General features: G+C 55.1%; 2 protein-coding genes and 1 long non-coding RNA gene across 3 annotated transcripts in view; 2 read left to right on the top strand and 1 right to left on the bottom strand.

Annotated features, from left to right (window-relative positions):
- Positions 1-23,926, bottom strand: part of LOC145529707 (uncharacterized) — a 1,704,434-nt gene that overhangs the window by 548,921 nt on the left and 1,131,587 nt on the right. The window contains exons 144-146 of the long non-coding RNA XR_014071296.1: positions 16,687-16,798; positions 9,046-9,157; positions 1,403-1,514 (exon numbers count right to left, since the gene is read on the bottom strand). This is a non-coding gene — a long non-coding RNA (uncharacterized LOC145529707). The remainder of the gene's footprint in view (positions 1-1,402; positions 1,515-9,045; positions 9,158-16,686; positions 16,799-23,926) is intronic.
- Positions 9,583-14,646, top strand: LOC145529547 (uncharacterized). Its single transcript, XM_081550128.1, has 3 exons — positions 9,583-13,031; positions 13,431-13,743; positions 13,994-14,646. Exons 1-3 carry the CDS (start codon positions 12,795-12,797, stop codon positions 14,620-14,622), a joined length of 1,179 nt encoding a protein of 392 aa, XP_081406254.1. The 5' UTR covers positions 9,583-12,794; the 3' UTR covers positions 14,623-14,646.
- LOC145529541 (uncharacterized) lies at positions 17,224-22,288 on the top strand. The gene is made up of 3 exons (XM_081550121.1): positions 17,224-20,673; positions 21,073-21,385; positions 21,636-22,288. The coding sequence occupies exons 1-3, from the start codon at positions 20,437-20,439 to the stop codon at positions 22,262-22,264; spliced, it is 1,179 nt and encodes a 392-aa protein (XP_081406247.1). The 5' UTR covers positions 17,224-20,436; the 3' UTR covers positions 22,265-22,288.

Raw genomic sequence — 23,926 nt, 5'->3', positions numbered from 1 at the left:
ATGCCCATGGCCAGTGTACTTTAGAGACGGCCTGACCGCTCCGGGGAAGACACGCACCGACGGAACCCCTTGGGTAACAGCAGTGAGAGTCCTCACCGTCATAAGGGTTTCCTCTGGGGACAACCTGCCCTGGGCACCACATGAGGGAGCAGACCGGCTTCTCTTCCTCTGCCCCCACACCACTCACTCATGAAGGCAGCTCAGGTGTTCTCATGCCCTGCCTGCCTGCCTGCCTGCCTGGCTCATCCGTGAGCTGTGACCACCTCCAGGGCAGGACTCCACCTTCTCCTCTCTGTGTACCGTGAATCTGCACACAGTGGGCTTTCAGAACCTTAGGAGACTTGAGCCATTCCCACTCGAGCCAGAACCCTCCCCAGGAAGGAAGACAGCTGTGGAGTCATTTTGGCCCCAGCACTGGTTCCCAAACCCTGGCGGCTCCTACAGCCTCTACGGTGTGAAGAGGGAGGTCCCTTTTGACAGAGCTTTCCGGCTGTCAGATCGAAGCTGTTGTTTCACTGTCAGCTGTGTCTCTGCCGTTGCAGCCAGGTGGGCCACGCTGCTCCAAAGGAGCTCACAAGCTGAGTTGCAAGGGAGGTATTGAGAGGACAGGGATGGCTACAACGTGCTGCAAACTGAGTGAGGGTCCCCACAATCCTCAGCAAAGGTCTGTGGTGTGCAAGTGGGGAGTAGAGGGCCCCCAAGTTCCAAAGGAAGGGAGGTACTCGGGAGATAAAGCCCTTGGCTGCTGTGGTAGCAGCTGCAGATGGCAGCTCGTCCACAGTGCACTTCGAATGAGGTCATATGAGCGGGACTCTGGAAATGGCTCCGAAATCCAGAGAAAGGGGTCAGGGTATGTGGGAATCCGGCGGGGGTGGGGGGTGGATGAAGGAAGGTGTCCTTCCTCTCTCCAGTGCAATTTGGTTTGGTGAGTCTCAAAGCTACCAGATGGCACTTCCCAAGTCAGGCCCCCGCAGGAATCAGGGTGGGCTGCGTGCCTCGGCCCCTGCCACAGGGACAAGCCACACCAGTGGCCTCCCTGAGCTCAAATGGCCGGATCTGGGGGTTCCGTCTGGGTGCACACCTCCTTGCTGTGGCCAAGTTCCCCCCTTCTCTGAGCACCAGCTTCATCATCCTCTCGAATGAGGACATCGATTGCTACCTTGGCACGTTACTCTCTTCATCCTGTGAAGACTCATTAGGCTTATCCTACAATTACTAGCTGGCCCGAAGAGATATCTCCTGAATCCAGATTAAGCTGGAGTCTCCCAGGCTCATCTGGCATGTCTTCCCTGAAGTCTGCCAAAACCCACACCCTTGCATTTCCAGGGACTCCCCTTAGCCGGCTGGGCAGAAAACCCAGCATGGTTCAAACAAGCTGACAAACAAGCGGGAGAGGACTCACGGGCAGACGGCCTCCGTCAGGTCTCGGGTGGAGCTCTGGGACCACAGCAGCAACAGGCCATCCCAGCCCCTGGGCTCAGCAGCGCCCTCATTCTCAGGCCGGCGGCTCTGCCCTGAGGGGAGCAGGAAGGTCACCAACTGCCGCAGGCGGACCTCAAGCCCCTCCCACTGCTGGAGCCTGACCTCCCCCGGCCCCACCCCTTCCCCTACCCCAGCAGGACGAGAGCTCGTCTTCCCCTGGCTTCCAACGTGAGGCCCGGCCCTGGGCCCCGATTGGGCACTGCCCCAGTCCGGAGCCAATCACAGTGGCCAGGGAGGTGGAACGCACCGATTGGCCAGGGCCAGGTCATGTGACCATGCTCCCCAGGAAACTCAAATATTACCAAGATTCCCTAACAAACCAATGAACAAAATTATCCAGTAAAGGCAAACCGTACTTTTTAATGAGGCCGATGTCACAGAAAAAAAAAAAAAATGCTTCACAATGAACTGCTCAAGGAAGCTACTAAATAAACTTTCAGAAAAGTTAAGTAGTTTTTTTTTTTTTTTTTAATAGGGTGACGGAGAGCTATACCTTTCCCATCTATGTGAATTTAGGTTTAAACTAGATTTCCCTTGGCTATTATATACGACAAAAAAACCCCACATCACCCCCTTTCACTCCCCCCACCCCCCAAAAGTGTTTTAGTCTATTGAGTTTTTGTGTCCTCAGTTGTGTCTGATTCACGGCAACTCACGAACTCTACACAGCCAGGCTCTTCCGTCCATGGAATTCAGGGCAATTTTTTTCTGTCACAGTAAATGCCCACCCTGGGTGATCCAAAGGCAAGGGCTCAGAGGCTCCTGAGAGTCTAACTCCTTTCAGCCGAGCACAGAGCTGGCTCCTCACTGGGATGCCTGTGGCCTGGGGCTCCCAGAGGGGAGAGCAGCACTCGCCCCACCGTGTGGTCACTGCTGGAAGTGCAGGCTGCTCCTCACTCCCCCTTGACAGTGTCCCTGAGGGCAGAACAGTGGGAATCTACTCAAGGTGGAAATGCAAACTCCCATGCAACCAAACTTCCCACAAGGTCTCCAAAACCACTCAGGAACAGGGAATTGGAAACTGCAGGGCATGACATGAATGGAGATGGAGACTTGACACCTTACACCGAGTTCACTTCCAGTTATCCCTAGACAAAGTTTCCATGAAAACTTGTCACAAATCTAGAAGAACAATGAGCAGAAACCGGACACGTGCTTTGAGTCTTCACACACAAAACTAAAAGGCAGTCCACAAAACAACCCAGAGAATACAGTGGACTTTGCAAAATCAAAGATATCTACTGTGGGAAAGACCTCATTACAAAAGCAAAAGACAGGTCATACATCGCGAGACGAATGAGTGGAAACACAAAGCTTCTCAAGGATGTGTCTCCAAACAGACAAAGAACACCAACACAACAAGCCTGTGAAAACTAGGGAAAGGTCTGAAGGGACACCAGACTGAGGAAGACACACACAGAGTATCCCGGATGATGTCCAGCACGGAGGGCCTGAAGAAACAACAGTCTAGTTGCACTCCCTCAGGCCTGTGTGACCCTGGATGAGGCCTCTGTTTCCCGGTGGCTCTGAGAGATGGACAGGGAGGAAGGGGAAGAGAAATCACTTGCATTTCTAATACTCACAGCAAAGTCTTCCAATGAGAAGGGAATTATCACCCCCACTGACAATGCCATTCACTGAAGTGATACCCACGAGTCCATCTAACCCAGAAGGGAAGGAAGGACCTGTTCTCACAAAACGGCGAGAGATGGAAGAAGGAAGATCAAGCCCACACCAATCACTGGAAAGAGAAGCTGTGCTCAGGGCTTGAAAGAATTCCTATTGGGAAAATGATGTCACAGCCCCACAAGGCAATCCACAGCTTGGATGCTATTCCTCCCAAAATGCCAATGCATTGTCGCACCGAACAAAGAATTGCAAAAGGGGTTACGGAAACAGAAAAGAGCCTAAATTGTCAATACAATCCGACGAAAAAGCCCCGATACGGACATCCAAGGTTGTGTGAAAGGAAATTAGACGACCAAACTAGGATCCTCAGGAGCGTATCGGAGAAGGCGATGGCGACCCACGCCAGTACTCTTGCCTGGAAAATGCCCTGGACGGAGGAGCCTGGTAGGCTGCAGGCCATGGGGTCGCGCAGAGTCAGACACGACTGAAGTGACTTAGCCGCAGCGGCAGCAGCAGGACAGTATGCTATTGGGAATACAACAACACACACAGATCCAGATCGATGGAATAAAGTTGAGGGTCCAGAAACAAACCCCGGCATCCATGGTCAACTCATCTCTGACACAGAAGGGGAGAATATCCAAATGGGAACAAGAAAGCCTCTTCAATAAATGGCCATGGGAAAACCAGACAGCTACATCTGAAGAACGCTATTGGTTTTGATCTCACACCACCTCAATATCGGGGAAAAACCTCACCCTAAAGACTGATGTCATGAGATAGCTAGAAAGAAGCGTAGGTCAAAGGCTCCTTAACATCAGAGTCTCCTTGCCATTTGCTGGGCGGAGGTAGAAATGGGTCTCTTCAAGTAAGGGAAAGAGGGAAACGAAGTACACCAATGGGTTTCCATCCAATGGAACCTCTTCACAACAGAGAAGCTAAGCATTCACAGATGCAAAAGATAGGAAACGGAACATGAGAGACTCCTTGCAAGTGGTGTATCTGAGAAGGGGTTCATATGGAAAGAGACGAAGAATGCACAGCACTCAGATTCCAAGAAACACCACCACCACCCTTGACCCTTCCCCCATGACCAACTCCGACCTAAAGCCTTTCTCTCCCTCTAACCCATCCCTAAAACATAACCCTCATCTAATCATATACATGTGCATTCCTAGCATCCATCCATCCACACACGAGAGAGAAAGAGGAAGACACAGACTGAATCGAGAAAGGAAAAGAGAGGGACACAGCCAGAGAGAGACACGGAACCAAAGAGAGGAAAGGAGTCGATGGTCCAGACTTTTCATCAATCTGTCTCGAAGGTAGAAGCAATGACAGCGCCCATCCACCCCAGAAGGGGGAAAAGGACGGAAGGTTTGGAGAGGAAAAGACAAGAACGCAGGGAGCCATTAGAAGCTCAGCCACCCGCAGAAGCCGAGCTGGGACACTTGAACAGAATCTCAATGGAAACAGAGGACCAGAAAGTTGGCTACTCTTTTCTATAAGAGAGGGAGACCTTCGAGTCTTCCTTTCGGGCCTCCAACTTGGATGTGGGGTCTCAAAACAGTCAGGAGGGGCAGTGCCTTTTCCTGGGTACCACGGCGCATCCAGGCCTCGTTCTGCCCCATTCTGTGCTGTGTCAGCCCTGGATGGAGTCTTTCTTTCTGAAGTCTCAGCGCACAAGCTCCACGTGATATCGGCCCCAGGTGGAGAGGCATGGAGCTGCTCGTAGGCCGACAGACCTAGGAAACAGATGGGAGAATGACCCCCACTCTGCAGATGGAGAGACTGGGGAAACCCTGAGGGGCATATGCTTGTCCAGGGCCACACCACTTATGAGAAGAAGGAGCCTGGTCTGAGAGCAGCGGGGTCCTCGGAGCTCAGGCCCTGGCTGCACCCAGGCCTCCCCAGGGCTGTGGGCTGGGCTGTGTGGCTGTCAATGTGCCTGCACATGGCCTAAGGGGGGTGGTCGAGCAGTCAGAAACCCAGAGATTCCCTTGGGAAGTTTTGGGGAAGGGACCTCAGCACGAACCCCAGGAAATGATGTCACCTGCCGGCAACAGAACCCAACAGAACCCGCAACCCGGGTATCCAGGCCTCCAGAGCGGAGAGGAGCCCCCAGCCAGATCTCTTGCTGCCAGGATGTTCTGCTGTTTGCCCCTGCCCAGAGGCCGGGGCCTCAGGAGAGCTCACAGGCAGTGTGCGTGGCACCCTGTCGACGTTGGCTCAGGGCACCCCCGAGAGGCCTCTGGCCCTCTGCCCGGAGAAACAGAAAGGTAACACGGGGAGCCCCAGGCCGGGCCAGGCCACCTCTCCCATGCCACCCGGAAACACCGGGTCCTTTGCCTGTGTGTGTGGATGCGGGTTTCTCGGGGTGTGTCTCCCTCAAGGAAGTCCAGGCGGATGTGGGGTCAGAAGCCTGCGGACAAGTTGTGTCCACACCCCAGGGGAGATCAGGCTGGCTGGGATGGGAACAGTGCGGGCAGGGCCGGCCGCCCAGGCTGACCTCACACCCTCAGGTGGGTCTCTTTCCTCCCGGGTGGGGATCTGAGCAGACACACGTCTCTGACCCTTCTGGGAAGAGAAGTTCGAGCAGGCAGAAGCAGCGGCTCCACTGGCCAGGCCCAGCTCGGAAAACTCCCAGCACGGCTGGCTGACGGTCACTGTCGTTGCAGAGCTTCCCACGTGATGAGGCCGAGGACGGGGACACCCCGTCCACCTCCCGGAGGGAGGGGTCGGAGCACCAACCCCCCGCCCGTGAGGCCCAGTGCAGGCTCCAGGTGAGCGTGCCCACGGAGGCATCAGCCCCACCGGGGGCGAAGCGGAGGCGGGGAAGGCCTGCTGCCGAGACACCGCCCAGGATACACCCGGCGGCCCAGTCTGAGGCTGCCACGGAGCTCAGCACACCCGGCTCCGACCCAGAGTCCCGAGAACCCCGGCCTCTGAGGCAGCAGGAGGACCTGGAGCCCAGCACGCCAGAGCACAGAGGTAAGGACGCTGGGGCTGGTGCACGGGAGTGTGTGGGGAGGGGGTGCTGAGCTACACAGGGACGAGTCCCCGAAAGATGCTGCTGGGCCTGCAGCAAGCGCTGGCCTCACACCCCCACCCCCATCTTGCACACTTCAGTCCCAAAAGACATCCAACCCTGGGTATTCTTTCGGAATCTCTTGGAAGCTTTCTGTCCCGGGATACGCACATGCCAAGGCTGGTCTGTGGGCAAACTTTGCTTCTCCCCCAGCTCTAGCACTGGCCTCCAACTGGAACCAGGCTCCACTTCCCAGACCTGTGCCTACAGAGGTGGTGGCTCCAGGTGCAGGACCCAGGGATCCACCGAGGGCAGATGGAGAACCGAGCCTTGCCCTCGCAGAGACACCAGGCCAGCTGGGTACTGGCCAGCACACCGGGCAGATCGGATTTCCGTGCCTGCAGGACCCCCAGCCCCAGGCACTGATGTCCCACCCCCTCAGCCAGAACCTCCACCTCCACGTGCACCTGTACCTGCTCGGGCTTTGGCAGGAGAACCCGAGGCAGAGGAGGAGTCACCGCCTCAGCAGGGAGAGCCTGCCCTGGCTCCCGCGCAACACCCAGACGCCGACGATGACTCACCCGCCCCTGCAGGAAGAACGAGCCCCCGCTCTGGACAGAGACCCAGAGCCCTTGCCGGAAACACCATGTCCAGGGGAGCGGTCGGCTCTGCAGCCTCCATCCCTGTCTGCTCACCGTGGACGCCGGCAACTCGGTCTGCCCCCAGGGGACATGGAGTTCCTTTCCCCTGAGCTGCTTTGCATTTGGTTTGTTTCTACCTTTCTGGTGATGTTTTACTTTTTGTATGGTTTCGTCTATTTTTGTTGGTTAAGTTGGGATTAGTAAACTTTTTCATCATTGTTGCAATTTGGGACACTGTTGTGTAACTCTGGTGATACGGTGTTACCATCACCACTCTGTAGTTTCAGACCCGTTCGATCTTTATGCCCCACCCGCCAACAAAGCCTGGGTTCAAGGCAAGCAGGCCCTGTTCATCCCTCCCCCCGATCCTGACCACAATTTCATCTTTTCTTTCTGCATTCCTTCCTATATTCTTGGTGTCCCCAATCAATGACTCTCAGTGAAATGACTGAAGGAGTTTTTTTCGGACTCTCCACCTACTGTAAGACTCCATTGGAGAGTTCTCATTTTTATGTCATTTGAACTAGCCTTTGATAGCTGAAAGGACGGTGTACGTCCTTTCAAGATATCATGTGCCAAACGAAGCCCTTTTGGCAAATGCCATCATTATCTCCAGGCAGGCATTGCTGTTTGAAGGGTGACATCTCAGCCAGAAGGCAGAGGCTGAGCTCCTCTTGTTGCACCAGCTCCCAAAAGAAGCCAAGAAAGGGAGCTGGAACAACAAACCACCCCAACGCCCAGGAAAGCGTTCTTCACGACAGAAGGCTAGCAAATGACCCAACAACCTTGTGGCCCAGAACCCCTCTAGAAAAATCACTGTTCCATACAAAAGAGAAACACATGGGAAGTTCCAAGGAGAGGCAATGCCCATGGCCAGTGTACTTTAGAGACGGCCTGACCGCTCCGGGGAAGACACGCACCGACGGAACCCCTTGGGTAACAGCAGTGAGAGTCCTCACCGTCGTAAGGGTTTCCTCTGGGGACAACCTGCCCTGGGCACCACATGAGGGAGCAGACCGGCTTCTCTTCCTCTGCCCCCACACCACTCACTCATGAAGGCAGCTCAGGTGTTCTCATGCCCTGCCTGCCTGCCTGCCTGCCTGGCTCATCCGTGAGCTGTGACCACCTCCAGGGCAGGACTCCACCTTCTCCTCTCTGTGTACCGTGAATCTGCACACAGTGGGCTTTCAGAACCTTAGGAGACTTGAGCCATTCCCACTCGAGCCAGAACCCTCCCCAGGAAGGAAGACAGCTGTGGAGTCATTTTGGCCCCAGCACTGGTTCCCAAACCCTGGCGGCTCCTACAGCCTCTACGGTGTGAAGAGGGAGGTCCCTTTTGACAGAGCTTTCCGGCTGTCAGATCGAAGCTGTTGTTTCACTGTCAGCTGTGTCTCTGCCGTTGCAGCCAGGTGGGCCACGCTGCTCCAAAGGAGCTCACAAGCTGAGTTGCAAGGGAGGTATTGAGAGGACAGGGATGGCTACAACGTGCTGCAAACTGAGTGAGGGTCCCCACAATCCTCAGCAAAGGTCTGTGGTGTGCAAGTGGGGAGTAGAGGGCCCCCAAGTTCCAAAGGAAGGGAGGTACTCGGGAGATAAAGCCCTTGGCTGCTGTGGTAGCAGCTGCAGATGGCAGCTCGTCCACAGTGCACTTCGAATGAGGTCATATGAGCGGGACTCTGGAAATGGCTCCGAAATCCAGAGAAAGGGGTCAGGGTATGTGGGAATCCGGCGGGGGTGGGGGGTGGATGAAGGAAGGTGTCCTTCCTCTCTCCAGTGCAATTTGGTTTGGTGAGTCTCAAAGCTACCAGATGGCACTTCCCAAGTCAGGCCCCCGCAGGAATCAGGGTGGGCTGCGTGCCTCGGCCCCTGCCACAGGGACAAGCCACACCAGTGGCCTCCCTGAGCTCAAATGGCCGGATCTGGGGGTTCCATCTGGGTGCACACCTCCTTGCTGTGGCCAAGTTCCCCCCTTCTCTGAGCACCAGCTTCATCATCCTCTCGAATGAGGACATCGATTGCTACCTTGGCACGTTACTCTCTTCATCCTGTGAAGACTCATTAGGCTTATCCTACAATTACTAGCTGGCCCGAAGAGATATCTCCTGAATCCAGATTAAGCTGGAGTCTCCCAGGCTCATCTGGCATGTCTTCCCTGAAGTCTGCCAAAACCCACACCCTTGCATTTCCAGGGACTCCCCTTAGCCGGCTGGGCAGAAAACCCAGCATGGTTCAAACAAGCTGACAAACAAGCGGGAGAGGACTCACGGGCAGACGGCCTCCGTCAGGTCTCGGGTGGAGCTCTGGGACCACAGCAGCAACAGGCCATCCCAGCCCCTGGGCTCAGCAGCGCCCTCATTCTCAGGCCGGCGGCTCTGCCCTGAGGGGAGCAGGAAGGTCACCAACTGCCGCAGGCGGACCTCAAGCCCCTCCCACTGCTGGAGCCTGACCTCCCCCGGCCCCACCCCTTCCCCTACCCCAGCAGGACGAGAGCTCGTCTTCCCCTGGCTTCCAACGTGAGGCCCGGCCCTGGGCCCCGATTGGGCACTGCCCCAGTCCGGAGCCAATCACAGTGGCCAGGGAGGTGGAACGCACCGATTGGCCAGGGCCAGGTCATGTGACCATGCTCCCCAGGAAACTCAAATATTACCAAGATTCCCTAACAAACCAATGAACAAAATTATCCAGTAAAGGCAAACCGTACTTTTTAATGAGGCCGATGTCACAGAAAAAAAAAAAATGCTTCACAATGAACTGCTCAAGGAAGCTACTAAATAAACTTTCAGAAAAGTTAAGTAGTTTTTTTTTTTTTTTTAATAGGGTGACGGAGAGCTATACCTTTCCCATCTATGTGAATTTAGGTTTAAACTAGATTTCCCTTGGCTATTATATACGACAAAAAAACCCCACATCACCCCCTTTCACTCCCCCCACCCCCCAAAAGTGTTTTAGTCTATTGAGTTTTTGTGTCCTCAGTTGTGTCTGATTCACGGCAACTCACGAACTCTACACAGCCAGGCTCTTCCGTCCATGGAATTCAGGGCAATTTTTTTCTGTCACAGTAAATGCCCACCCTGGGTGATCCAAAGGCAAGGGCTCAGAGGCTCCTGAGAGTCTAACTCCTTTCAGCCGAGCACAGAGCTGGCTCCTCACTGGGATGCCTGTGGCCTGGGGCTCCCAGAGGGGAGAGCAGCACTCGCCCCACCGTGTGGTCACTGCTGGAAGTGCAGGCTGCTCCTCACTCCCCCTTGACAGTGTCCCTGAGGGCAGAACAGTGGGAATCTACTCAAGGTGGAAATGCAAACTCCCATGCAACCAAACTTCCCACAAGGTCTCCAAAACCACTCAGGAACAGGGAATTGGAAACTGCAGGGCATGACATGAATGGAGATGGAGACTTGACACCTTACACCGAGTTCACTTCCAGTTATCCCTAGACAAAGTTTCCATGAAAACTTGTCACAAATCTAGAAGAACAATGAGCAGAAACCGGACACGTGCTTTGAGTCTTCACACACAAAACTAAAAGGCAGTCCACAAAACAACCCAGAGAATACAGTGGACTTTGCAAAATCAAAGATATCTACTGTGGGAAAGACCTCATTACAAAAGCAAAAGACAGGTCATACATCGCGAGACGAATGAGTGGAAACACAAAGCTTCTCAAGGATGTGTCTCCAAACAGACAAAGAACACCAACACAACAAGCCTGTGAAAACTAGGGAAAGGTCTGAAGGGACACCAGACTGAGGAAGACACACACAGAGTATCCCGGATGATGTCCAGCACGGAGGGCCTGAAGAAACAACAGTCTAGTTGCACTCCCTCAGGCCTGTGTGACCCTGGATGAGGCCTCTGTTTCCCGGTGGCTCTGAGAGATGGACAGGGAGGAAGGGGAAGAGAAATCACTTGCATTTCTAATACTCACAGCAAAGTCTTCCAATGAGAAGGGAATTATCACCCCCACTGACAATGCCATTCACTGAAGTGATACCCACGAGTCCATCTAACCCAGAAGGGAAGGAAGGACCTGTTCTCACAAAACGGCGAGAGATGGAAGAAGGAAGATCAAGCCCACACCAATCACTGGAAAGAGAAGCTGTGCTCAGGGCTTGAAAGAATTCCTATTGGGAAAATGATGTCACAGCCCCACAAGGCAATCCACAGCTTGGATGCTATTCCTCCCAAAATGCCAATGCATTGTCGCACCGAACAAAGAATTGCAAAAGGGGTTACGGAAACAGAAAAGAGCCTAAATTGTCAATACAATCCGACGAAAAAGCCCCGATACGGACATCCAAGGTTGTGTGAAAGGAAATTAGACGACCAAACTAGGATCCTCAGGAGCGTATCGGAGAAGGCGATGGCGACCCACGCCAGTACTCTTGCCTGGAAAATGCCCTGGACGGAGGAGCCTGGTAGGCTGCAGGCCATGGGGTCGCGCAGAGTCAGACACGACTGAAGTGACTTAGCCGCAGCGGCAGCAGCAGGACAGTATGCTATTGGGAATACAACAACACACACAGATCCAGATCGATGGAATAAAGTTGAGGGTCCAGAAACAAACCCCGGCATCCATGGTCAACTCATCTCTGACACAGAAGGGGAGAATATCCAAATGGGAACAAGAAAGCCTCTTCAATAAATGGCCATGGGAAAACCAGACAGCTACATCTGAAGAACACTATTGGTTTTGATCTCACACCACCTCAATATCGGGGAAAAACCTCACCCTAAAGACTGATGTCATGAGATAGCTAGAAAGAAGCGTAGGTCAAAGGCTCCTTAACATCAGAGTCTCCTTGCCATTTGCTGGGCGGAGGTAGAAATGGGTCTCTTCAAGTAAGGGAAAGAGGGAAACGAAGTACACCAATGGGTTTCCATCCAATGGAACCTCTTCACAACAGAGAAGCTAAGCATTCACAGATGCAAAAGATAGGAAACGGAACATGAGAGACTCCTTGCAAGTGGTGTATCTGAGAAGGGGTTCATATGGAAAGAGACGAAGAATGCACAGCACTCAGATTCCAAGAAACACCACCACCACCCTTGACCCTTCCCCCATGACCAACTCCGACCTAAAGCCTTTCTCTCCCTCTAACCCATCCCTAAAACATAACCCTCATCTAATCATATACATGTGCATTCCTAGCATCCATCCATCCACACACGAGAGAGAAAGAGGAAGACACAGACTGAATCGAGAAAGGAAAAGAGAGGGACACAGCCAGAGAGAGACACGGAACCAAAGAGAGGAAAGGAGTCGATGGTCCAGACTTTTCATCAATCTGTCTCGAAGGTAGAAGCAATGACAGCGCCCATCCACCCCAGAAGGGGGAAAAGGACGGAAGGTTTGGAGAGGAAAAGACAAGAACGCAGGGAGCCATTAGAAGCTCAGCCACCCGCAGAAGCCGAGCTGGGACACTTGAACAGAATCTCAATGGAAACAGAGGACCAGAAAGTTGGCTACTCTTTTCTATAAGAGAGGGAGACCTTCGAGTCTTCCTTTCGGGCCTCCAACTTGGATGTGGGGTCTCAAAACAGTCAGGAGGGGCAGTGCCTTTTTCTGGGTACCACGGCGCATCCAGGCCTCGTTCTGCCCCATTCTGTGCTGTGTCAGCCCTGGATGGAGTCTTTCTTTCTGAAGTCTCAGCGCACAAGCTCCACGTGATATCGGCCCCAGGTGGAGAGGCATGGAGCTGCTCGTAGGCCGACAGACCTAGGAAACAGATGGGAGAATGACCCCCACTCTGCAGATGGAGAGACTGGGGAAACCCTGAGGGGCATATGCTTGTCCAGGGCCACACCACTTATGAGAAGAAGGAGCCTGGTCTGAGAGCAGCGGGGTCCTCGGAGCTCAGGCCCTGGCTGCACCCAGGCCTCCCCAGGGCTGTGGGCTGGGCTGTGTGGCTGTCAATGTGCCTGCACATGGCCTAAGGGGGGTGGTCGAGCAGTCAGAAACCCAGAGATTCCCTTGGGAAGTTTTGGGGAAGGGACCTCAGCACGAACCCCAGGAAATGATGTCACCTGCCGGCAACAGAACCCAACAGAACCCGCAACCCGGGTATCCAGGCCTCCAGAGCGGAGAGGAGCCCCCAGCCAGATCTCTTGCTGCCAGGATGTTCTGCTGTTTGCCCCTGCCCAGAGGCCGGGGCCTCAGGAGAGCTCACAGGCAGTGTGCGTGGGCACCCTGTCGACGTTGGCTCAGGGCACCCCCGAGAGGCCTCTGGCCCTCTGCCCGGAGAAACAGAAAGGTAACACGGGGAGCCCCAGGCCGGGCCAGGCCACCTCTCCCATGCCACCCGGAAACACCGGGTCCTTTGCCTGTGTGTGTGGATGCGGGTTTCTCGGGGTGTGTCTCCCTCAAGGAAGTCCAGGCGGATGTGGGGTCAGAAGCCTGCGGACAAGTTGTGTCCACACCCCAGGGGAGATCAGGCTGGCTGGGATGGGAACAGTGCGGGCAGGGCCGGCCGCCCAGGCTGACCTCACACCCTCAGGTGGGTCTCTTTCCTCCCGGGTGGGGATCTGAGCAGACACACGTCTCTGACCCTTCTGGGAAGAGAAGTTCGAGCAGGCAGAAGCAGCGGCTCCACTGGCCAGGCCCAGCTCGGAAAACTCCCAGCACGGCTGGCTGACGGTCACTGTCGTTGCAGAGCTTCCCACGTGATGAGGCCGAGGACGGGGACACCCCGTCCACCTCCCGGAGGGAGGGGTCGGAGCACCAACCCCCCGCCCGTGAGGCCCAGTGCAGGCTCCAGGTGAGCGTGCCCACGGAGGCATCAGCCCCACCGGGGGCGAAGCGGAGGCGGGGAAGGCCTGCTGCCGAGACACCGCCCAGGATACACCCGGCGGCCCAGTCTGAGGCTGCCACGGAGCTCAGCACACCCGGCTCCGACCCAGAGTCCCGAGAACCCCGGCCTCTGAGGCAGCAGGAGGACCTGGAGCCCAGCACGCCAGAGCACAGAGGTAAGGACGCTGGGGCTGGTGCACGGGAGTGTGTGGGGAGGGGGTGCTGAGCTACACAGGGACGAGTCCCCGAAAGATGCTGCTGGGCCTGCAGCAAGCGCTGGCCTCACACCCCCACCCCCATCTTGCACACTTCAGTCCCAAAAGACATCCAACCCTGGGTATTCTTTCGGAATCTCTTGGAAGCTTTCTGTCCCGGGATACGCACATGCCAAGGCTGGTCTGTGGGGAAACTTTGCTTCTCCCCCAGCTCTAGCACTGGCCTCCAACTGGAACCAGGCTCCACTTCCCAGACCTGTGCCTACAGAGGTGGTGGCTCCAGGTGCAGGACCCAGGGATCCACCGAGGGCAGATGGAGAACCGAGCCTTGCCCTCGCAGAGACACCAGGCCAGCTGGGTACTGGCCAGCACACCGGGCAGATCGGATTTCCGTGCCTGCAGGACCCCCAGCCCCAGGCACTGATGTCCCACCCCCTCAGCCAGAACCTCCACCTCCACGTGCACCTGTACCTGCTCGGGCTTTGGCAGGAGAACCCGAGGCAGAGGAGGAGTCACCGCCTCAGCAGGGAGAGCCTGCCCTGGCTCCCGCGCAACACCCAGACGCCGACGATGACTCACCCGCCCCTGCAGGAAGAACGAGCCCCCGCTCTGGACAGAGACCCAGAGCCCTTGCCGGAAACACCATGTCCAGGGGAGCGGTCGGCTCTGCAGCCTCCATCCCTGTCTGCTCACCGTGGACGCCGGCAACTCGGTCTGCCCCCAGGGGACATGGAGTTCCTTTCCCCTGAGCTGCTTTGCATTTGGTTTGTTTCTACCTTTCTGGTGATGTTTTACTTTTTGTATGGTTTCGTCTATTTTTGTTGGTTAAGTTGGGATTAGTAAACTTTTTCATCATTGTTGCAATTTGGGACACTGTTGTGTAACTCTGGTGATACTGTGTTACCATCACCACTCTGTAGTTTCAGACCCGTTCGATCTTTATGCCCCACCCGCCAACAAAGCCTGGGTTCAAGGCAAGCAGGCCCTGTTCATCCCTCCCCCCGATCCTGACCACAATTTCATCTTTTCTTTCTGCATTCCTTCCTATATTCTTGGTGTCCCCAATCAATGACTCTCAGTGAAATGACTGAAGGAGTTTTTTTCGGACTCTCCACCTACTGTAAGACTCCATTGGAGAGTTCTCATTTTTATGTCATTTGAACTAGCCTTTGATAGCTGAAAGGACGGTGTACGTCCTTTCAAGATATCATGTGCCAAACGAAGCCCTTTTGGCAAATGCCATCATTATCTCCAGGCAGGCATTGCTGTTTGAAGGGTGACATCTCAGCCAGAAGGCAGAGGCTGAGCTCCTCTTGTTGCACCAGCTCCCAAAAGAAGCCAAGAAAGGGAGCTGGAACAACAAACCACCCCAACGCCCAGGAAAGCGTTCTTCACGACAGAAGGCTAGCAAATGACCCAACAACCTTGTGGCCCAGAACCCCTCTAGAAAAATCACTGTTCCATACAAAAGAGAAACACATGGGAAGTTCCAAGGAGAGGCAATGCCCATGGCCAGTGTACTTTAGAGACGGCCTGACCGCTCCGGGGAAGACACGCACCGACGGAACCCCTTGGGTAACAGCAGTGAGAGTCCTCACCGTCGTAAGGGTTTCCTCTGGGGACAACCTGCCCTGGGCACCACATGAGGGAGCAGACCGGCTTCTCTTCCTCTGCCCCCACACCACTCACTCATGAAGGCAGCTCAGGTGTTCTCATGCCCTGCCTGCCTGCCTGCCTGCCTGGCTCATCCGTGAGCTGTGACCACCTCCAGGGCAGGACTCCACCTTCTCCTCTCTGTGTACCGTGAATCTGCACACAGTGGGCTTTCAGAACCTTAGGAGACTTGAGCCATTCCCACTCGAGCCAGAACCCTCCCCAGGAAGGAAGACAGCTGTGGAGTCATTTTGGCCCCAGCACTGGTTCCCAAACCCTGGCGGCTCCTACAGCCTCTACGGTGTGAAGAGGGAGGTCCCTTTTGACAGAGCTTTCCGGCTGTCAGATCGAAGCTGTTGTTTCACTGTCAGCTGTGTCTCTGCCGTTGCAGCCAGGTGGGCCACGCTGCTCCAAAGGAGCTCACAAGCTGAGTTGCAAGGGAGGTATTGAGAGGACAGGGATGGCTACAACGTGCTCCAAACTGAGTGAGGGTCCCCACAATCCTCAGCAAAGGTCTGTGGTGTGCAAGTGGGGAGTAGAGGGCCCCCAAGTTCCAAAGGAAGGGAGGTACTCGGGAGATAAAGCCGTTGGCTGCTGTGGTAGCAGCTGCAGATGGCAGCTCGTCCACAGTGCACTTCGAATGAGGTCATATGAGCGGGACTCTGGAAATGGCTCCGAAATCCAGAGAAAGGGGTCAGGGTATGTGGGAATCCGGCGGGGGTGGGGGGTGGATGAAGGAAGGTGTCCTTCCTCTCTCCAGTGCAATTTGGTTTGGTGAGTCTCAAAGCTACCAGATGGCACTTCCCAAGTCAGGCCCCCGCAGGAATCAGGGTGGGCTGCGTGCCTCGGCCCCTGCCACAGGGACAAGCCACACCAGTGGCCTCCCTGAGCTCAAATGGCCGGATCTGGGGGTTCCGTCTGGGTGCACACCTCCTTGCTGTGGCCAAGTTCCCCCCTTCTCTGAGCACCAGCTTCATCATCCTCTCGAATGAGGACATCGATTGCTACCTTGGCACGTTACTCTCTTCATCCTGTGAAGACTCATTAGGCTTATCCTACAATTACTAGCTGGCCCGAAGAGATATCTCCTGAATCCAGATTAAGCTGGAGTCTCCCAGGCTCATCTGGCATGTCTTCCCTGAAGTCTGCCAAAACCCACACCCTTGCATTTCCAGGGACTCCCCTTAGCCGGCTGGGCAGAAAACCCAGCATGGTTCAAACAAGCTGACAAACAAGCGGGAGAGGACTCACGGGCAGACGGCCTCCGTCAGGTCTCGGGTGGAGCTCTGGGACCACAGCAGCAACGGGCCATCCCAGCCCCTGGGCTCAGCAGCGCCCTCATTCTCAGGCCGGCGGCTCTGCCCTGAGGGGAGCAGGAAGGTCACCAACTGCCGCAGGCGGACCTCAAGCCCCTCCCACTGCTGGAGCCTGACCTCCCCCGGCCCCACCCCTTCCCCTACCCCAGCAGGACGAGAGCTCGTCTTCCCCTGGCTTCCAACGTGAGGCCCGGCCCTGGGCCCCGATTGGGCACTGCCCCAGTCCGGAGCCAATCACAGTGGCCAGGGAGGTGGAACGCACCGATTGGCCAGGGCCAGGTCATGTGACCATGCTCCCCAGGAAACTCAAATATTACCAAGATTCCCTAACAAACCAATGAACAAAATTATCCAGTAAAGGCAAACCGTACTTTTTAATGAGGCCGATGTCACAGAAAAAAAAAAAATGCTTCACAATGAACTGCTCAAGGAAGCTACTAAATAAACTTTCAGAAAAGTTAAGTAGTTTTTTTTTTTTTTTTTAATAGGGTGACGGAGAGCTATACCTTTCCCATCTATGTGAATTTAGGTTTAAACTAGATTTCCCTTGGCTATTATATACGACAAAAAAACCCCACATCACCCCCTTTCACTCCCCCCACCCCCCAAAAGTGTTTTAGTCTATTGAGTTTTTGTGTCCTCAGTTGTGTCTGATTCACGGCAACTCACGAACTCTACACAGCCAGGCTCTTCCGTCCATGGAATTCAGGGCAATTTTTTTCTGTCACAGTAAATGCCCACCCTGGGTGATCCAAAGGCAAGGGCTCAGAGGCTCCTGAGAGTCTAACTCCTTTCAGCCGAGCACAGAGCTGGCTCCTCACTGGGATGCCTGTGGCCTGGGGCTCCCAGAGGGGAGAGCAGCACTCGCCCCACCGTGTGGTCACTGCTGGAAGTGCAGGCTGCTCCTCACTCCCCCTTGACAGTGTCCCTGAGGGCAGAACAGTGGGAATCTACTCAAGGTGGAAATGCAAACTCCCATGCAACCAAACTTCCCACAAGGTCTCCAAAACCACTCAGGAACAGGGAATTGGAAACTGCAGGGCATGACATGAATGGAGATGGAGACTTGACACCTTACACCGAGTTCACTTCCAGTTATCCCTAGACAAAGTTTCCATGAAAACTTGTCACAAATCTAGAAGAACAATGAGCAGAAACCGGACACGTGCTTTGAGTCTTCACACACAAAACTAAAAGGCAGTCCACAAAACAACCCAGAGAATACAGTGGACTTTGCAAAATCAAAGATATCTACTGTGGGAAAGACCTCATTACAAAAGCAAAAGACAGGTCATACATCGCGAGACGAATGAGTGGAAACACAAAGCTTCTCAAGGATGTGTCTCCAAACAGACAAAGAACACCAACACAACAAGCCTGTGAAAACTAGGGAAAGGTCTGAAGGGACACCAGACTGAGGAAGACACACACAGAGTATCCCGGATGATGTCCAGCACGGAGGGCCTGAAGAAACAACAGTCTAGTTGCACTCCCTCAGGCCTGTGTGACCCTGGATGAGGCCTCTGTTTCCCGGTGGCTCTGAGAGATGGACAGGGAGGAAGGGGAAGAGAAATCACTTGCATTTCTAATACTCACAGCAAAGTCTTCCAATGAGAAGGGAATTATCACCCCCACTGACAATGCCATTCACTGAAGTGATACCCACGAGTCCATCTAACCCAGAAGGGAAGGAAGGACCTGTTCTCACAAAACGGCGAGAGATGGAAGAAGGAAGATCAAGCCCACACCAATCACTGGAAAGAGAAGCTGTGCTCAGGGCTTGAAAGAATTCCTATTGGGAAAATGATGTCACAGCCCCACAAGGCAATCCACAGCTTGGATGCTATTCCTCCCAAAATGCCAATGCATTGTCGCACCGAACAAAGAATTGCAAAAGGGGTTACGGAAACAGAAAAGAGCCTAAATTGTCAATACAATCCGACGAAAAAGCCCCGATACGGACATCCAAGGTTGTGTGAAAGGAAATTAGACGACCAAACTAGGATCCTCAGGAGCGTATCGGAGAAGGCGATGGCGACCCACGCCAGTACTCTTGCCTGGAAAATGCCCTGGACGGAGGAGCCTGGTAGGCTGCAGGCCATGGGGTCGCGCAGAGTCAGACACGACTGAAGTGACTTAGCCGCAGCGGCAGCAGCAGGACAGTATGCTATTGGGAATACAACAACACACACAGATCCAGATCGATGGAATAAAGTTGAGGGTCCAGAAACAAACCCCGGCATCCATGGTCAACTCATCTCTGACACAGAAGGGGAGAATATCCAAATGGGAACAAGAAAGCCTCTTCAATAAATGGCCATGGGAAAACCAGACAGCTACATCTGAAGAACGCTATTGGTTTTGATCTCACACCACCTCAATATCGGGGAAAAACCTCACCCTAAAGACTGATGTCATGAGATAGCTAGAAAGAAGCGTAGGTCAAAGGCTCCTTAACATCAGAGTCTCCTTGCCATTTGCTGGGCGGAGGTAGAAATGGGTCTCTTCAAGTAAGGGAAAGAGGGAAACGAAGTACACCAATGGGTTTCCATCCAATGGAACCTCTTCACAACAGAGAAGCTAAGCATTCACAGATGCAAAAGATAGGAAACGGAACATGAGAGACTCCTTGCAAGTGGTGTATCTGAGAAGGGGTTCATATGGAAAGAGACGAAGAATGCACAGCACTCAGATTCCAAGAAACACCACCACCACCCTTGACCCTTCCCCCATGACCAACTCCGACCTAAAGCCTTTCTCTCCCTCTAACCCATCCCTAAAACATAACCCTCATCTAATCATATACATGTGCATTCCTAGCATCCATCCATCCACACACGAGAGAGAAAGAGGAAGACACAGACTGAATCGAGAAAGGAAAAGAGAGGGACACAGCCAGAGAGAGACACGGAACCAAAGAGAGGAAAGGAGTCGATGGTCCAGACTTTTCATCAATCTGTCTCGAAGGTAGAAGCAATGACAGCGCCCATCCACCCCAGAAGGGGGAAAAGGACGGAAGGTTTGGAGAGGAAAAGACAAGAACGCAGGGAGCCATTAGAAGCTCAGCCACCCGCAGAAGCCGAGCTGGGACACTTGAACAGAATCTCAATGGAAACAGAGGACCAGAAAGTTGGCTACTCTTTTCTATAAGAGAGGGAGACCTTCGAGTCTTCCTTTCGGGCCTCCAACTTGGATGTGGGGTCTCAAAACAGTCAGGAGGGGCAGTGCCTTTTCCTGGGTACCACGGCGCATCCAGGCCTCGTTCTGCCCCATTCTGTGCTGTGTCAGCCCTGGATGGAGTCTTTCTTTCTGAAGTCTCAGCGCACAAGCTCCACGTGATATCGGCCCCAGGTGGAGAGGCATGGAGCTGCTCGTAGGCCGACAGACCTAGGAAACAGATGGGAGAATGACCCCCACTCTGCAGATGGAGAGACTGGGGAAACCCTGAGGGGCATATGCTTGTCCAGGGCCACACCACTTATGAGAAGAAGGAGCCTGGTCTGAGAGCAGCGGGGTCCTCGGAGCTCAGGCCCTGGCTGCACCCAGGCCTCCCCAGGGCTGTGGGCTGGGCTGTGTGGCTGTCAATGTGCCTGCACATGGCCTAAGGGGGGTGGTCGAGCAGTCAGAAACCCAGAGATTCCCTTGGGAAGTTTTGGGGAAGGGACCTCAGCACGAACCCCAGGAAATGATGTCACCTGCCGGCAACAGAACCCAACAGAACCCGCAACCCGGGTATCCAGGCCTCCAGAGCGGAGAGGAGCCCCCAGCCAGATCTCTTGCTGCCAGGATGTTCTGCTGTTTGCCCCTGCCCAGAGGCCGGGGCCTCAGGAGAGCTCACAGGCAGTGTGCGTGGGCACCCTGTCGACGTTGGCTCAGGGCACCCCCGAGAGGCCTCTGGCCCTCTGCCCGGAGAAACAGAAAGGTAACACGGGGAGCCCCAGGCCGGGCCAGGCCACCTCTCCCATGCCACCCGGAAACACCGGGTCCTTTGCCTGTGTGTGTGGATGCGGGTTTCTCGGGGTGTGTCTCCCTCAAGGAAGCCCAGGCGGATGTGGGGTCAGAAGCCTGCGGACAAGTTGTGTCCACACCCCAGGGGAGATCAGGCTGGCTGGGATGGGAACAGTGCGGGCAGGGCCGGCCGCCCAGGCTGACCTCACACCCTCAGGTGGGTCTCTTTCCTCCCGGGTGGGGATCTGAGCAGACACACGTCTCTGACCCTTCTGGGAAGAGAAGTTCGAGCAGGCAGAAGCAGCGGCTCCACTGGCCAGGCCCAGCTCGGAAAACTCCCAGCACGGCTGGCTGACGGTCACTGTCGTTGCAGAGCTTCCCACGTGATGAGGCCGAGGACGGGGACACCCCGTCCACCTCCCGGAGGGAGGGGTCGGAGCACCAACCCCCCGCCCGTGAGGCCCAGTGCAGGCTCCAGGTGAGCGTGCCCACGGAGGCATCAGCCCCACCGGGGGCGAAGCGGAGGCGGGGAAGGCCTGCTGCCGAGACACCGCCCAGGATACACCCGGCGGCCCAGTCTGAGGCTGCCACGGAGCTCAGCACACCCGGCTCCGACCCAGAGTCCCGAGAACCCCGGCCTCTGAGGCAGCAGGAGGACCTGGAGCCCAGCACGCCAGAGCACAGAGGTAAGGACGCTGGGGCTGGTGCACGGGAGTGTGTGGGGAGGGGGTGCTGAGCTACACAGGGACGAGTCCCCGAAAGATGCTGCTGGGCCTGCAGCAAGCGCTGGCCTCACACCCCCACCCCCATCTTGCACACTTCAGTCCCAAAAGACATCCAACCCTGGGTATTCTTTCGGAATCTCTTGGAAGCTTTCTGTCCCGGGATACGCACATGCCAAGGCTGGTCTGTGGGCAAACTTTGCTTCTCCCCCAGCTCTAGCACTGGCCTCCAACTGGAAACAGGCTCCACTTCCCAGACCTGTGCCTACAGAGGTGGTGGCTCCAGGTGCAGGACCCAGGGATCCACCGAGGGCAGATGGAGAACCGAGCCTTGCCCTCGCAGAGACACCAGGCCAGCTGGGTACTGGCCAGCACACCGGGCAGATCGGATTTCCGTGCCTGCAGGACCCCCAGCCCCAGGCACTGATGTCCCACCCCCTCAGCCAGAACCTCCACCTCCACGTGCACCTGTACCTGCTCGGGCTTTGGCAGGAGAACCCGAGGCAGAGGAGGAGTCACCGCCTCGGCAGGGAGAGCCTGCCCTGGCTCCCGCGCAACACCCAGACGCCGACGATGACTCACCCGCCCCTGCAGGAAGAACGAGCCCCTGCTCTGGACAGAGACCCAGAGCCCTTGCCGGAAACACCATGTCCAGGGGAGCGGTCGGCTCTGCAGCCTCCATCCCTGTCTGCTCACCGTGGACGCCGGCAACTCGGTCTGCCCCCAGGGGACATGGAGTTCCTTTCCCCTGAGCTGCTTTGCATTTGGTTTGTTTCCACCTTTCTGGTGATGTTTTACTTTTTGTATGGTTTCGTCTATTTTTGTTGGTTAAGTTGGGATTAGTAAACTTTTTCATCATTGTTGCAATTTGGGACACTGTTGTGTAACTCTGGTGATACGGTGTTACCATCACCACTCTGTAGTTTCAGACCCGTTCGATCTTTATGCCCCACCCGCCAACAAAGCCTGGGTTCAAGGCAAGCAGGCCCTGTTCATCCCTCTCCCCGATCCTGACCACAATTTCATCTTTTCTTTCTGCATTCCTTCCTATATTCTTGGTGTCCCCAATCAATGACTCTCAGTGAGATGACTGAAGGAGTTTTTTTCGGACTCTCCACCTACTGTAAGACTCCATTGGAGAGTTCTCATTTTTATGTCATTTGAACTAGCCTTTGATAGCTGAAAGGACGGTGTACGTCCTTTCAAGATATCATGTGCCAAACGAAGCCCTTTTGGCAAATGCCATCATTATCTCCAGGCAGGCATTGCTGTTTGAAGGGTGCCATCTCAGCCAGAAGGCAGAGGCTGAGCTCCTCTTGTTGCACCAGCTCCCAAAAGAAGCCAAGAAAGGGAGCTGGAACAACAAACCACCCCAACGCCCAGGAAAGCGTTCTTCACGACAGAAGGCTAGCAAATGACCCAACAACCTTGTGGCCCAGAACCCCTCTAGAAAAATCACTGTTCCATACAAAAGAGAAACACATGGGAAGTTCCAAGGAGAGGCAATGCCCATGGCCAGTGTACTTTAGAGACGGCCTGACCGCTCCGGGGAAGACACGCACCGACGGAACCCCTTGGGAAACAGCAGTGAGAGTCCTCACCGTCGTAAGGGTTTCCTCTGGGGACAACCTGCCCTGGGCACCACATGAGGGAGCAGACCGGCTTCTCTTCCTCTGCCCCCACACCACTCACTCATGAAGGCAGCTCAGGTGTTCTCATGCCCTGCCTGCCTGCCTGCCTGCCTGGCTCATCCGTGAGCTGTGACCACCTCCAGGGCAGGACTCCACCTTCTCCTCTCTGTGTACCGTGAATCTGCACACAGTGGGCTTTCAGAACCTTAGGAGACTTGAGCCATTCCCACTCGAGCCAGAACCCTCCCCAGGAAGGAAAACAGCTGTGGAGTCATTTTGGCCCCAGCACTGGTTCCCAAACCCTGGCGGCTCCTACAGCCTCTACGGTGTGAAGAGGGAGGTCCCTTTTGACAGAGCTTTCCGGCTGTCAGATCGAAGCTGTTGTTTCACTGTCAGCTGTGTCTCTGCCGTTGCAGCCAGGTGGGCCACGCTGCTCCAAAGGAGCTCACAAGCTGAGTTGCAAGGGAGGTATTGAGAGGACAGGGATGGCTACAACGTGCTGCAAACTGAGTGAGGGTCCCCACAATCCTCAGCAAAGGTCTGTGGTGTGCAAGTGGGGAGTAGAGGGCCCCCAAGTTCCAAAGGAAGGGAGGTACTCGGGAGCTAAAGCCCTTGGCTGCTGTGGTAGCAGCTGCAGATGGCAGCTCGTCCACAGTGCACTTCGAATGAGGTCATATGAGCGGGACTCTGGAAATGGCTCCGAAATCCAGAGAAAGGGGTCAGGGTATGTGGGAATCCGGCGGGGGTGGGGGGTGGATGAAGGAAGGTGTCCTTCCTCTCTCCAGTGCAATTTGGTTTGGTGAGTCTCAAAGCTACCAGATGGCACTTCCCAAGTCAGGCCCCCGCAGGAATCAGGGTGGGCTGCGTGCCTCGG

This window comes from Giraffa tippelskirchi, chromosome 12, assembly GCF_054371585.1.
Source record: "Giraffa tippelskirchi isolate mGirTip1 chromosome 12, T2T-mGirTip1v1.2.pri, whole genome shotgun sequence".
NCBI lineage: Eukaryota > Metazoa > Chordata > Mammalia > Artiodactyla > Giraffidae > Giraffa > Giraffa tippelskirchi.
This window is presented reverse-complemented; position numbering and strand designations above follow the sequence as displayed.

Excerpts from the sequence above, each read along its gene's own strand:
- LOC145529547 (XM_081550128.1), top strand. The coding sequence starts at position 12,795 with ATGATGTCACCTGCCGGCAACAGAACCCAACAGAACCCGCAACCCGGG. Across the intron at positions 13,032-13,430 it reads CTGCCCGGAGAAACAGAAAG|AGCTTCCCACGTGATGAGGC; the intron begins GTAACACGGGGA and ends CTGTCGTTGCAG. Across the intron at positions 13,744-13,993 it reads CAGCACGCCAGAGCACAGAG|CTCTAGCACTGGCCTCCAAC; the intron begins GTAAGGACGCTG and ends CTTCTCCCCCAG.
- LOC145529541 (XM_081550121.1), top strand. The coding sequence starts at position 20,437 with ATGATGTCACCTGCCGGCAACAGAACCCAACAGAACCCGCAACCCGGG. Across the intron at positions 20,674-21,072 it reads CTGCCCGGAGAAACAGAAAG|AGCTTCCCACGTGATGAGGC; the intron begins GTAACACGGGGA and ends CTGTCGTTGCAG. Across the intron at positions 21,386-21,635 it reads CAGCACGCCAGAGCACAGAG|CTCTAGCACTGGCCTCCAAC; the intron begins GTAAGGACGCTG and ends CTTCTCCCCCAG.